Here is a 13,485-nt window from a genome sequence, read left to right on the forward strand (position 1 = left end):
CCCCTGATGCTATTCGTACTTCATGCCAGGGGTGGCTAATGGGGCCTTGTGAGACTTCCCCTTGTCCACAACTAAATGACTGTTTCTGGGGTTTTTTTTTTTGGGGGGGGGGGGAATTGTCTGTTTGTTTTCTTGTCAAAAAATTGAAAATTGAAAATATGCCTACATCCAGTATCCAGTCCATTTTTGATACCTCAAGTCAACTTAAAGTGGAAAGTAAAAAAGTCATATTTTAATGATGATAAGCCTACTGTTAATATGACATAATATAATCATATTACAAGTAAAAAGATCAACACAGTAAAATGAATAATATTCAAAACGAAATCAGAAGAATTGATATAGGGAGAGGGGGTTAACTAAAAAGCAGATCGAGCTGCTTGTACTGTGTATGCCCCCTGTAATATTAAAATACATGTATATCATATTAATTTTGTATTAAGAAAACAAACAAAAAAACGACTTAATGAATGAAATACGTAATAAAAATCATTGATAACTATGATAGTCTCAAGTTCTAAAAAGGCAAGCCCCCCCCCCCCCCCAAAAAAAACATTTCGATAGTACAGTATTAGTCGCTATCTGACCGCGTTTTTACATACGACTACGAGCGTGCTCATAATTCCGATCGCACTTATTGGTCGCTCATTTTAATCGCTCCATGACAACAATTGACGCCACATCAAGCAGTCCGTCCGGTCGGATTTAGGCATTATTAATTCTGTAAGTTATGACATTTGAGTTATATTGAATCAATTTTGTAATAATACTCAGTATTATCGAACGGTGAAATATGTTGGATTCCTGAAAGTCTATCACGGTTGAGGTTATTTTCAGTTGATCAATAGATGGAAATATTAAGATTTTAGTTCGGTCCCACGTGCAGAAATTTTTGTAAATGTAAGGCCCACGGCCATATTCTTTCTAGAACAAGATGAATAATTGAATCAATTGGCGGAGCTAAAAAAGGGGAAAGGGAGAAAAAAAAAGGAGAAGAGAGGAGAAAAGAAAAGAAGAGGGGGAAAAAAAAGCAGGAAGGTGATGAGTGATTAAGGTAAGGGGAAGGAATTAAAAAAAAAATTGATGACGATGTCACTGAAATTCAAAGTCAAACGGTCTAAAAAAAATTTTGCTCGCCCTCACATTGCATATTCGATGGAGTACATATCTGCTCAATTAATAGGCTAATATGGAGCTTAAAAAATCAAGCTTTGAAGTCAATAATAATATGCAAAACTTATTTCACTTTTCAGCTCGGACATCGAGCTTTCCTCATAATCACATTTTGTTTGGATTTAGTTTAGGCCTAGGCCTATAGTTAGATCTACAAGTTGATTTTCAAAAAGTGCTCTGTAATGTCTGTTTTCTTGTCTAAGTATCAACACTTACAGCTCGCACTCGTATTTCAGTCGTCAAGTACCTATTCTCTTTGTGTATTCCATAAAGTTCTCAAAATATCTCCTTTACAGGTCTGATTGTCAAGACCTATTAGCTAGCGCTGCTCAGTCGCATTTTGATTGGTGAGTAATGTAACCGGTACCTCTATAGTGTTAATAACAAACTATTTAAAATTCCCTTTTCATGACAGTTTATCAAATAGTTTAGCTCGCGATTTGCGATCGCATTAATTATTAAAAATATATATTAGCCCATGCGTCCTATTCATAATTACAAAGTGCGTAAAAGTCCAGTTTTCAGGCCTTAATTTCAACAAATTTCATTAGGTTTATTACATCAAAAAATAAGATAGAAACATTTTCATGACTTCCTTATAATTAAATTATCCCTTTTTTCAGAAGGGAATATCAGCAAGCATTATTATGCACTTAGGAAGAGGAATTGGTAGACAGTCATCATTTTCCATATGATGACAAAATGTCCTTAGAACGTCCCAGTCCTAGGTCAAAATAATAATAAGTTTAATAAAAATTTTAGCTCGCGCTTTGCGTTCGCACCATTTATTAAGTGCGATGCATATCCACTTCTCAATTTTCCTACTCAGTGCTTGAATTAGAGTTTAATTGACAACTTTTCAGATTGGAATACCAAATATGTTCAGCTCGCGCTTCGCGCTCGCATGATTGATTTTCATGATAAAAAATGTATTTAGGATGCCAAGATTCTAAGTCTAACACTTGCGCACGCATGTTTATTGAGACTCGCGACTTGTTCTTTATTTAAAACATGCTTAAATTACCCAGTGTCAGATCAGAATACCAAAGAATTTCTACTAGCGCTTCACGCTTGCATTATTAATGTAGGAAATACCCAAATTACCCATCCTTATCATGATTTACAAAACATAAAGAGTGTCCCGCTTTTGGGTCTAACTCTCTTTTTTTTTCCGCTCGCGCTTCGCGCTCGCATTGTTTAGTTATATACATATCCTATTCATGATTGCAAAAAGTGCTTAGAATGTCCATTTGTTCAGGTCAGGATGTCAAAAATTTTCAACTCGCTCTTCGTGCTCGCATTATTTGATTGTTGAAATATGTATCGTATTTATGGCTGACTGCAAACATTCCTTAACAGGTCCCTTTTTGATCAGACCAGAAAGTATACTGTACGAAAAATTTCTGCTCGCGCTTCGCGCTAGCAGTAATTATGTAGTTTCATACGCATCTTGTTCAGGATCACATACATTACCAAGAATATTCAATTTTCACGACAAAATACATGTAATTTACCCAAAAAAATAGCCCGCGCTTCGCGCTCGCACTATTTAAATAGAGCTTATGAGATTATTATATATTTATGTTGTTTTATATAGATAAGAAGTGACTACCCCTTCAAAGAACCAAACAAAAATCAATTTTGAGCGGGTGATCGGGAAAAATATGGGTGAAAACAAATTTCAGGCCCCCCCCCCCTATTGGCAAAGGCTAAATCTGCCCCTGGTGACGCATGTCTGCGCACCTAAATATTGACTGTAAAGCGGATTGAAGATTAAACCTGTCTTTCCTTAAAATTACACAAAAAGCTTTATTTCATATTATATTTTTTCTTATATTCTGGTCAAGAAGAAGCTAGTGATATAGTGCAAAAAATAAAACTTGTCCATAGATGATCATGGACTATGGCATGCCAAATTAATTAACTTCATAAAACTGTGATTTTTTTCAGATCTTGATGAAAAGTGTGCAAAAGAGACATCTACCAAATTTCATAGTAATTTATGAATTGGTTTTTGAATAATCATATGACTTTGTCTGCACATCTATTCATTTTGCACAGTAATTGAATTTTTTTTGCCTTCTATTTGCAGATCTCTGTGACCCTGTTAGGTTGATTAATTTTCTGGTGTTGATTGTGAGAAAGTGAATCGTCAATATGAGCCGGCTGTATGACACAGTGGAACCATCCGTAGTGGATGAGATAATGCTTCAGAAAGCTGTAGAGGAGCAAGGTCCTAAAGAAGAAGCAGGAAGAATAGCCAAGGCTGAAGGAATAGACTTTACAGATGTAACACAGCTCAGATTAGACTTCAAAAGTAAGGAAGTGTGTTCTGTGCTTTGAACATTGCCAACTCTATAATAATGTAAATTAATTATCTTATTGTCCCTACTAGACTTAAATAGTAAGGAAACATGTTAAAGGGGTTCTATGCTTTGAACAATGCCAAATCTGTATACTAAATTTGAATAAAAATATAATTTATCACTAGAGAGCAATTACACGAATTGCAAAAAGGAAGAACATTGCAGTGCTGTTGCGAGATAGACATGTCTGCACATTATTTATACCTATCATTGTATTATTGTTATAATTCATTTACTCACCATGAAGGGGATATGCATCACACCCATCAGATCTGTCGATTAGTTTTTTTGGTTGAAAATGTCATAACAGTCTTTTATTTGTGATTAAAGTCAGTTAACCCGGATTCTTATTCCTCCTCCCACAGTAGGTAGTTATGTGAGTTATTATGTTTTCACCTTTTCCGTCTGTCTGTCCAATCCGTCCATGAGACATGGCACATTTCTTTTGTTGAAATAAGGAGAGGACAGATTATTAAACAAGTAAATTGATCCAATGTCCACTGGCATAACACTATATCTATTTTCCTTAATTCAAATCTAGATATCCTCAAAGTTGACAATCTGTGGCAGTTCAATAATCTTGTCAAGCTCCAGCTAGATAATAACATCATTGAGAAGATTGAAGGTTTAGACACTCTCCATCATCTGGTTTGGCTTGGTAAGTTATCAAAATACAAAACCAATTAAAATTATTGCCTGTCTTACTGTTCTCATAAGAACATTTTGATGTTGAAATATCTTAAGCCCAAGGAAATGTAATAAGTAATTTTGATTCAACACATAGATTCTTACCAAATGCAAGTATTTTTGTTTTTAATTTTAAATAACATTTCTTTCCCCATTGCGTGTATCATTATTTTGTTAAGTTGCAGTGCATATAGAAAAAATTATATTATTCCCCCCCCCCCAAAAAAAAAATACAAGTAAGAAAGGATAGACCCTGTATGGACAAAATAGCTTGGATTATTCATTATCTATTTCAATTTTATGTGACTTTACAATTTAATTATGAGAATACTTTTTTTAGAGATTGAAATCAAGCCTTTCAACAACTTGCCAGAATGCCAGAACAACAAAAATAAATTGCGACTGTTTGAATTGAATTTAATAACCCTGTTTTATTGCTCTAACTTCCCCCACAGACCTGTCCTTTAATAATATTGAAGTGATAGAGGGTTTAGACAAGCTTGAAAATCTTGAAGACCTAACGTTGTATAACAATCGTATCACAACCTTAGAGAACATGGACAGCCTCACCAAACTTCATGTTTTCTCTGTCGGCAATAATAACCTTTCATCTCTAGAAAACGTAAGTATCATATCTATATTTCCTCAATTAATGAATGATTACCACTTGCAACTTTACTTTTGACCGAGTGCTGTCGTATAGAAAAATCTAATTTCATTATACTGCTTAGTGCCTTGAACCCTCTAGAATAGATATGAGCAAATATTATTATTAATATATTAGTATTATAATAATAGCTGGATTTGTATAGTGCTTTTTGCCTGGGGATACAAAGCACTATTATTATACCCCTGCTTTAGCTCTAGCTACCGCTCAGTGCATACAAGGAATGAATCCTGCTGGCTACCCATTCACCTCTCCTGGGTCAAATGGAGCACAGTGTGGATAAATTCCTTGCTGAAGGAAATTACGCCATGGCTATGATTCGAACCCACGACCCTCTGTTTTAAAGGCGAGAGTCAGAACAACTAGACCACGATGCGCCCATTATTTATTTTATGAGTATTATTATAATTTACTATTGTATTAGTAGTAGTATTTCATTTGTACATGTAGGAAATTAATGAAAATGTTTATTTAATAACACAATTTTTCTTACTTTTAGCTTGAACCACTTGCAATAATCCATGCAACTAATATGTGTCATTGTTTAAACCATCCTTTCAATGTTCCATTTCAGTTAATCTACATGAGAAGATTTAAAGGTTTACAAACACTGAACCTGGCTGGCAATCCATTCTGTGATGATGCAAACTACAAGCAGTATGTTGTCGCTCACATTCCTACCCTAGCTTACCTGGACTTTAGACTCATTGATGGAAACACTGTAAGTACAGTCAAACCTGTCTGGAAAGACCACCAAAGGAAGACAAAAAATAGCTGTCTTCATGAACAGGTGGTTTTTTTATGTACAGGTTCTTTCATTAATGTTTCAATGGGGGATTTTATTCAGGAGAACCCAAACTTTTGGCAGGTTTGCCTTGATCAAGTTGACATTCTTATTGATATATCTATTGGATGTCTGTATATTTTCACCAACAGTTTCGCCATTATCAAGGCTTATTTGAAGAGATGGAGTAATATCAAACTCATTCCTTGTTTGAAGCCCCAAGCAGAAACTATGTCAGACATTGGCAATACTGAATTATCTTTGTACATGTATATCATAGGTAGATTATAGCATGATTGCACATCTATAGGTAACTTATACAGGGAAATATGCCTTTCAAACAATAATTACTTTTTGTTGCCACTGGATACCTTTTATTGGGAATCCAGAAAGGGGAGTGCAATATCTCTTGACATATAAATCAAATTTACTCAACTGGGCACCTTTTGACAGTGATCTGACATATAATCATTAAAAAATACATCGTAACATCCAATCTTGATTGTTTTTTGCTGGATATGTGAATACAATCTTGACCCAGCTTTTGTTTTTAAATTGAGAGAAGAAGAAATTAATGACCTGAGCATATGTTTGTACTATTGTTTATCATCAGAAAACAGCTGCCATGGAGCAGTACAAGTATGCTATTGAAGAATTGATGGCTGATGAGACTGCAGCAGAGAACAAGAGGTTGGAAAAAGAACTTAAAGAGAACAAATTTGAGAAGCAGAAGGTAGGAAGTTCCTCATGTGTAGCTACTCTCATTTTCTAAGCTTGCATTGTGTTACAGGCCCCATGTGTTCAAATCAATTTGAATTACACGTTTTAGTTTATAATTATGATGATGGTCCCTCTTCATCTAATAACTGTACTTGACACAGATAATTATGAATTAAAAAAGAAATGAGAAAGAAAGAAGGTACATTTGAGAGATTAGTAAAATGTAAACTTAACATTTGAGAAAAAGCCACCTCAAATCACTTGAAAAATATGAAATATTTCAATGTACTTTCAATGTCTTTTCCAATGGCAGCAATATGACCAAATTTGTTATGCAGGTGTTGAAAGTTTTTAATAATGGCATCTGTTTTATTCCAACTTCACTATTTGAGAAATACATGTATCTAAGATGTGTTTTTGTCATTTTTGACGTGCATTTTTTATCATGCCCTTATTGTCTGTTTAGCTTGCCTACATTGAGAACTTAGATGGACCACATCTCTTTGATAACATGTTTGCTGAGGATCCAGAAGCAAGCAAACTGGGAGCCTTGCCTGGGGTCGATGAACTATTGGCTGTATATCCTTTTATCACTCAACAATATCAAGATGGTTTTGTGTATTAAAAGGCTATGGGTCATTTCAAAATCGGTGTTGGTGTTGGAAGCATCATTGAACAGGGGAAAAAAAGTTGTGTGGGAGCCGGGTGAATTCACCCCAAAAATACCATCCAAAGCCCTTGAATACTAAAACCAAAAACAGCTCATCAAAGGGTTGATAAGGTCCGATGTAAACCAGCTAATGTAGCGAATTTGAGCTGGTTAGCTAAAAAAAAAAGTGTCCCTGAAAATCCATTACAGTATGTTATCCCCTGCAACTTAGATTGATTTCTATAGTTGCAACATCTAATCTCATTTTACAAAAATGAGTCAAACATGATTATTGATAGCTCAATACCTTTTGAGATTCATTTCAAATTTTGGGCTGTGCTGATTTAAAATTCAACCTGAGATCAACACCAGAAGGTAAACACCAAACTTCAAAGCACCAGTTCATCTGTAAACCTAACCGATTTACTTGTACTCTGATCATACTGTTTATATAAACAAGTGCGTTTCAAAGATTTCTCATGACAGTAAATCTTGAATCTTGATCCCTATTCCAATTGAAATGCTACAAAATGGAAAGATTTAGGAGAATACTTTTCTTGTAAATGAATGAGATGAATAACTCAACAGCTAGCAACAAACAACTACAGCAATGTCATGCTGCAATTTCTTTTATTATGAAGAGTATATCTCTATGATTGATTTTTACACAAATGAAATGATGAAATTGACAAGTTCAGGGTAACAATGTTATGTTATACAGGGCTTGTTAGAAGATTAAATACAGCTGAAGTGACTACCCTGGGTAGATATGATTTGTTTTTGCATTATCGTTATGTTTTACTCTGTCCTGTTAAAAAATTTGATGATATTTAAACCCTTAACTGCTGTGCACCTATAAAGAGAAGATGGTGGCTATTTGCCAGCAGGTGTTTGCCTTTGGACTTGATGAGCATGAGAAACGATGTAAGGAAGTAGACGAGTTCTATTCCTGTGTACAAGAAGCTAAAGACGAAAACAAGGACATGGCTGTAGACATCATTGCCGTCTTCAACAAATATAAGAAGAAGGTAGGTAGATTGAATTTCATCTTCATTTTGATGAAAGACATTATCTTTGTGAGCAGGCAATTCATTTTGAAATATTCAATTTAGAATGAGATATGTATGTGGATATAGGTTTGTATCAACAACAAAAAAAAAACTCTGAAACCAACACTAGTTTGTATGAAATGCTATGAATAGGACACAAACAGGCATTTTTGTTATTTAACTTCTCCAGAACAGAAATGCAATACAACGCAGGCATTTTATATATTGTAACTAAAATGTTTGAGGGATCATATTCACTCTTGATTCATGTATGCATGTTGAATAGCAGTGATCCGAATAGATTTGAGAGTCACTGGTTCAAAGGTAAAATATCACAGAGGTTATCATTTGAAAATTTTAGAAGCAAGGTGTACAATATATTTTTGATCTGTCAATGAAGGAAACATAAATTATTTGACTGCATATCTTCATGAATCCATAAACTTATTATACAGACATTATAAATGTTATCTCTACCCTAATATGTTTTAGATTGCACCGTTTCACGCTTCTGTGTTTCAATAATTGATTTCATCCGACAGTGAATGATTATAGCTTTGAAAATTTTTCATATTCACTCACTTTCACAAGCAAGACCATATATAAACCTTTACAAAACCATATTTTTTTAAATTTCAGATTGTGGCAGAGCTGACCGTGATGAGTGACCCAAATGGAATCGAATCTCAAATTACTGAATACAAAGAAGAAGTTGACACACTTTGGGATAGATTGATGGGATTTGAACTTCAGTTGGTAGATCAACTAGAGGTAAAGTAGAAAATTATTGTTGATGCTCATTATTTCTTTTGGTACATTCTTTTCAGTTGACCAGTATTTGATAATGGTGATCCGGCTCCGATAGCGAATTGCAGAAAGTGTTTTGTTTAAATACAACTTTAAAAATCATGCGTTACTTCTGAATGCGCTGTCCTGATTGGCTGAAAATCAATTTTAATTTGATAATTGGAGTTGTGTTTGATTGCAACTCTCTCTGCATTGGGCTCCTGGTGTAGTTTTTCTTAGCAGTGTATATAGTTATTCGGTCACTTCTATTTATCAGTTACAACGGGATGGGAAAAAAATTATACCGGTTGGTCAATATGCCTAAGTTCAATTTCTCTAGATACTACAGAATTAGAAACGTGACATTTCTGTCTTACAAAAACCTTAATTTTTGTATTGTCTTTGTGCAAATCATATGAACGATCACAATAAATGTGAAAAGAGCCATTATCAATGCTTTGCATGCATTTGAATTTCTTGGCCTGATAATACAAAGTTTGGCCATATATCACTAAGTTTGAATGGCCAATCAAGTTCAAAGTTACACAACATAATTTTTAAACACTGACCAACCAATCAGAAGCATTCTTTTGTGTTTCCTATCCATGGCAAATCATTGTGTAACAGGGTCTTGATGTTAATGATACCCAGTTAGAGCCTTGATGCTGAAAAATTTGCCTTGAAACACAATTCACATAATCAATCGCAAATTCCAAATATGTGCTTCTAAAATTGGTTGAAAAGAAAGTTGTGTTTGAATTGAGATGTTGAGGTTGATCAGTACCCTTTGTGCAATGGGCTCCAGTTTTTGTATGATTATGGTGATAGAGGGATTGGAATCTCCTCTAGATATCAACACATTGCCTGTAAAGAAAATTGATAGTCATTGTTCTAAGGGAATGACAGTTGTCAGTATTCAATGGGCTAATTTATCCATCTAGGGTCAGTATTATAAAACTTAGCAATTGATCATGAGGCTCATGTCTGTGATTGATTGCCTTGATTATATTGCTTGATGAATTGTGAAAATAAGCCCCTCAATCATTTGCTTAGCATTATGTTACGAGACCTTGGATACTTTATAATGCTTATAGAACTATCAGATATCAAATCAAAGGATTCATTCATTGGGTGATAAAGATAAATAAGTTATTCATGTTTCTCCAATAATACCACAAGGGTAAAACAGCAACTGCTGCGTGATGCCTGCCTATGAATAATCCCACCCGGGGCCTGTTGCAGAAAGAGTTGCAATCAATCGCAAATATAATAGTAATGAGCAACTTGATTTTCTACCAATCAACAGCGCACATTTGGGACTTGCGATTGATTTTTTGACTTGCGTTTGAACGCATCTCTTTCTGCAACAGACCCCTGATCTGCCTATGATTTTTTTTTTCATAGGCAGGCATCATGCAGCAGTTGCTGTACCCTTGTGGTATTATTGGAGAAACATGAATAACTTATTCAACTATCAGATATCTAACCATTTTTTGTATGACTTTTACCTTTCTTTTGCTTTACTTCAGGATACCATAAAAGACTTTGAAAGGAACCTAGCAGACATGGTGTCATCATTTGTGGAATATGTCCAAGGATTATATCCTTTTTGATATTGTTTCATTATTACACATATTTAGTGTTAGGCTGGTGTGAGATTAGCTGAATGCATGTGACGAGAATTATTGGTTATTGTATCTTACAGTCATGCCTCGGGAAGAATTAATCGTTATAGGACAAATATAAAAAATAATGATTCTGAAGAACTTTTTGCATGCCTAAAATCTGAGAAAATTTGCAATGGATCATCTTTACTAATGGGTCACATTATTTTGCATATTGGAGAGCAATGATGTGATTAGATCTTGAGGTCAAAGGTCAGAAAATGGTTATTATATATGTGAAAATCTTTCTGGAACAACCATATGAGTGTTCAACTTCAATCTTGGCTCATGTTTATGTGAGTGAGGATGATCTATTTTGGGGTTATACATATTGTCAATGGCAAAGGTCACAGAGGTTTTTTTTTAAATAGAAGTTAGGTGTGTAATATATTTTTGGTCTGGCAGTGGTGGAGGAAATGTTTTGATCTCAATTGATTCAATTAGAAAATGTACTAAAGATTTTATCTGCATCTCATTTTAGGATCCATCCAATAGATTTTTTTTTTGAGTTGTAATGAGTTGCATGAATGAAATTTCTGAATAAGTTTGCACTTTGTAGCTTTGAGTTATATGATCCTTGACCATTTCAATTCACGATTTCCCAGATTCGAGATTTAGAGAATATTCACCATGAGCGTTTGCTTGAGATTGCTCATATCACGTTGGAGAAGTATGTTAAGAATGAATTAGATGATGAATTACCAGAGGATCTCAGAATGGTATGTACTTCATCCCAAGTTTTAATTTTATACCAAACTTTTCTTTGTTATATCACCACCTTCACCCCAATGCATAGTTTGCAGTCAAAGATTTACATAAGAACGAATTGTCCATTAGCCAGAGTCAAAAAAAATTTCCTTTGATAACAACTAATTTAGTATCAAATAGAAGAGCTTATCATGCTTTTTTCCAATTTGCATCCTTCTTCGAGGTTGAAATGTATTGAAGTGTGATTTCCATCTGAAAACTTGATATTTGTTAAAATATAATATTAAATCATAACTTAAAATGCTATGCACACTTCTTTACCAAAAACTTTTTACATTTGATTTTGGGATGTAAATGTATAGGTGAATGGAACAATTTTGATGATGTACTGATATAGCCGGGGTAATAATAATAGCAGGGCCCACTGGGAGAAAAGTTTTCAGAACTGTGGCTTCCCTGGGTAAATATATCTATATTATTATTATTATCCTTTATTAAATTCAATTCCTCTTTATCATCCCATTCATCCTGAGCCATCTACCAGACAATTGTAGAGGATATTGAGAAATACTTTTCAAGGGAAACAAAGTTTTGGTCTTTATAGACAAGAGTCAGATGATTCTTCTATACAGGTGATGTAGGGGGGGGGGGTGTTTCATAAGTTGAGAGTGATACGACTAGTGATCCTTTCTTGTGGTAAATGATATTCACCATTAATTGTTCATAGGTAAAAAAGGGTCATCAGTTGTTATTAAAGTCACTCTTAACTTACAAACAGCTTTATGAAACACCCAACTGGTTTGACTGTGATATCTGTGTTCTGTTTTTGTTACCCTTCTCTGTATTCTGATCGATCCCTAACAAGTAGCTTTCTTTATTCTTTCATAGCTCTTGGTCGACAAGGACACTATTACCAATGCGGTGAGCGCATCCCACGACGTCCATCTTCTAAAGATCGATAACCGAGAAGATGACATCATCCAGCGTGCCAACGGTTGGTTGGGAGGGTTGATGGAACGCATTCATAATGAGGAGGAGGTGACGAGGAATCGGGACCGTGTCAAGGAAATTAATAACTTCATCGATCATCTCAAGGATGATATTGAAAACATGGAACTACCCAATGCAATGTGATGAGATAGACAGAGATATATCACTCTACAACCTTGACTAATATGTATTTTAATTGATCTTCAAATATATTTTAACTGCAAGCAGAGCTCCAATATTGATTGTTGATTGATACAAGGAGCAATTACATGATATGTCAAAGCTGTGACATCTTCTAAGGATATAGAGTACAATGCATGTTCAGATTGGCCATAAAGTGTACATGCATCTAGTTAGCTACTACTATACCCACTCCTGATAAGTACAAGTGATCCCTGCAAATCATCCTACATTTAATTTTTAAAAAATGTTGAAACATTTACATTCATTCACACAGAAACATTAATGCGGATGGCCAAGTACAACTGTTCTTGAGACAAAGCAAAATGCATATATTCCAGTAGATGTTGCTGGTAATATGTCAAAAGATTGAGAAGCATGCAAATGGTATTTTTAATCTGTGTTTCTAGTGATAATGAATTGATATTGACAGCATTTGGCAAGTGTTAGAATATAGAAGACTCGCCATATGTTTGACATTGGGACATATCAATAAAACTAGGTTTTCCTAGACTTTTTATCTTCAGATATTCTAAATACGTGTATGTCATTACTAGGAAAAAGAAGCAGAACTTTGCCCTTATAAAATATGAGAGTATGATGTAACATTACTATTTTCCCAGAAAATCAAAAGGAAGGATTTTGTTTTTGTACACAAAGGCTTGCTTGGTTAGAAAATTTTGGAAATGAAATATTTAAAAAAAATAATGTTTGTTACTTTGAAGCTTGAATAGTCAGAAAGTGAAGTAGGTTATTTTCGTACTTACGAACCTTATTCTATTTTCGAAATAAACATTATTGTATTTTTAGATTAATGAAGCTTTGAAGCTTCATTTTCCAACTAATAAGCATTCAGAATAATGCTGCAAGTGTTCCTATAAAAAGACTTTTTTCATGTTTGGACCAGCAAATATCTACACAATTTCAATGGTGTAAGCATGTGAGCTGTAAAAAAAACCCAGATGTTTCAAATTGTAACATCCAAGGGAAGTGAGAATCAAAGTCAATATTTGTAAATTATACCTACCACTATCTAAAATCAATCCATCCAACAGCATTGTT

General features: G+C 34.4%; 1 protein-coding gene across 2 annotated transcripts; it reads left to right on the forward strand.

Annotated features, from left to right (window-relative positions):
* The first annotated feature begins 633 nt into the window (after window positions 1-633).
* On the forward strand, window positions 634-13,118 carry LOC129269196 (dynein regulatory complex subunit 3-like). 2 transcript variants are annotated; one of them, XM_064105475.1, is made up of 13 exons: window positions 649-723; window positions 1,470-1,520; window positions 3,266-3,490; window positions 4,081-4,197; window positions 4,682-4,848; window positions 5,468-5,614; window positions 6,291-6,410; window positions 6,864-6,976; window positions 7,900-8,074; window positions 8,735-8,866; window positions 10,411-10,481; window positions 11,141-11,264; window positions 12,142-13,118. In XM_064105475.1, exons 3-13 carry the CDS (start codon window positions 3,331-3,333, stop codon window positions 12,385-12,387), a joined length of 1,572 nt encoding a protein of 523 aa, XP_063961545.1. In that variant the 5' UTR covers window positions 649-723; window positions 1,470-1,520; window positions 3,266-3,330; the 3' UTR covers window positions 12,388-13,118. The 2 variants fall into 2 exon arrangements, with proteins under 2 accessions (XP_063961544.1, XP_063961545.1); XM_064105474.1 differs by lacking the exon at window positions 1,470-1,520 and having other exon boundaries at window positions 634-723.
* Window positions 13,119-13,485: the final 367 nt, after the last annotated feature.

Source organism: Lytechinus pictus, chromosome 10 (genome assembly GCF_037042905.1).
Source record: "Lytechinus pictus isolate F3 Inbred chromosome 10, Lp3.0, whole genome shotgun sequence".
Classification (NCBI taxonomy): domain Eukaryota; kingdom Metazoa; phylum Echinodermata; class Echinoidea; order Temnopleuroida; family Toxopneustidae; genus Lytechinus; species Lytechinus pictus.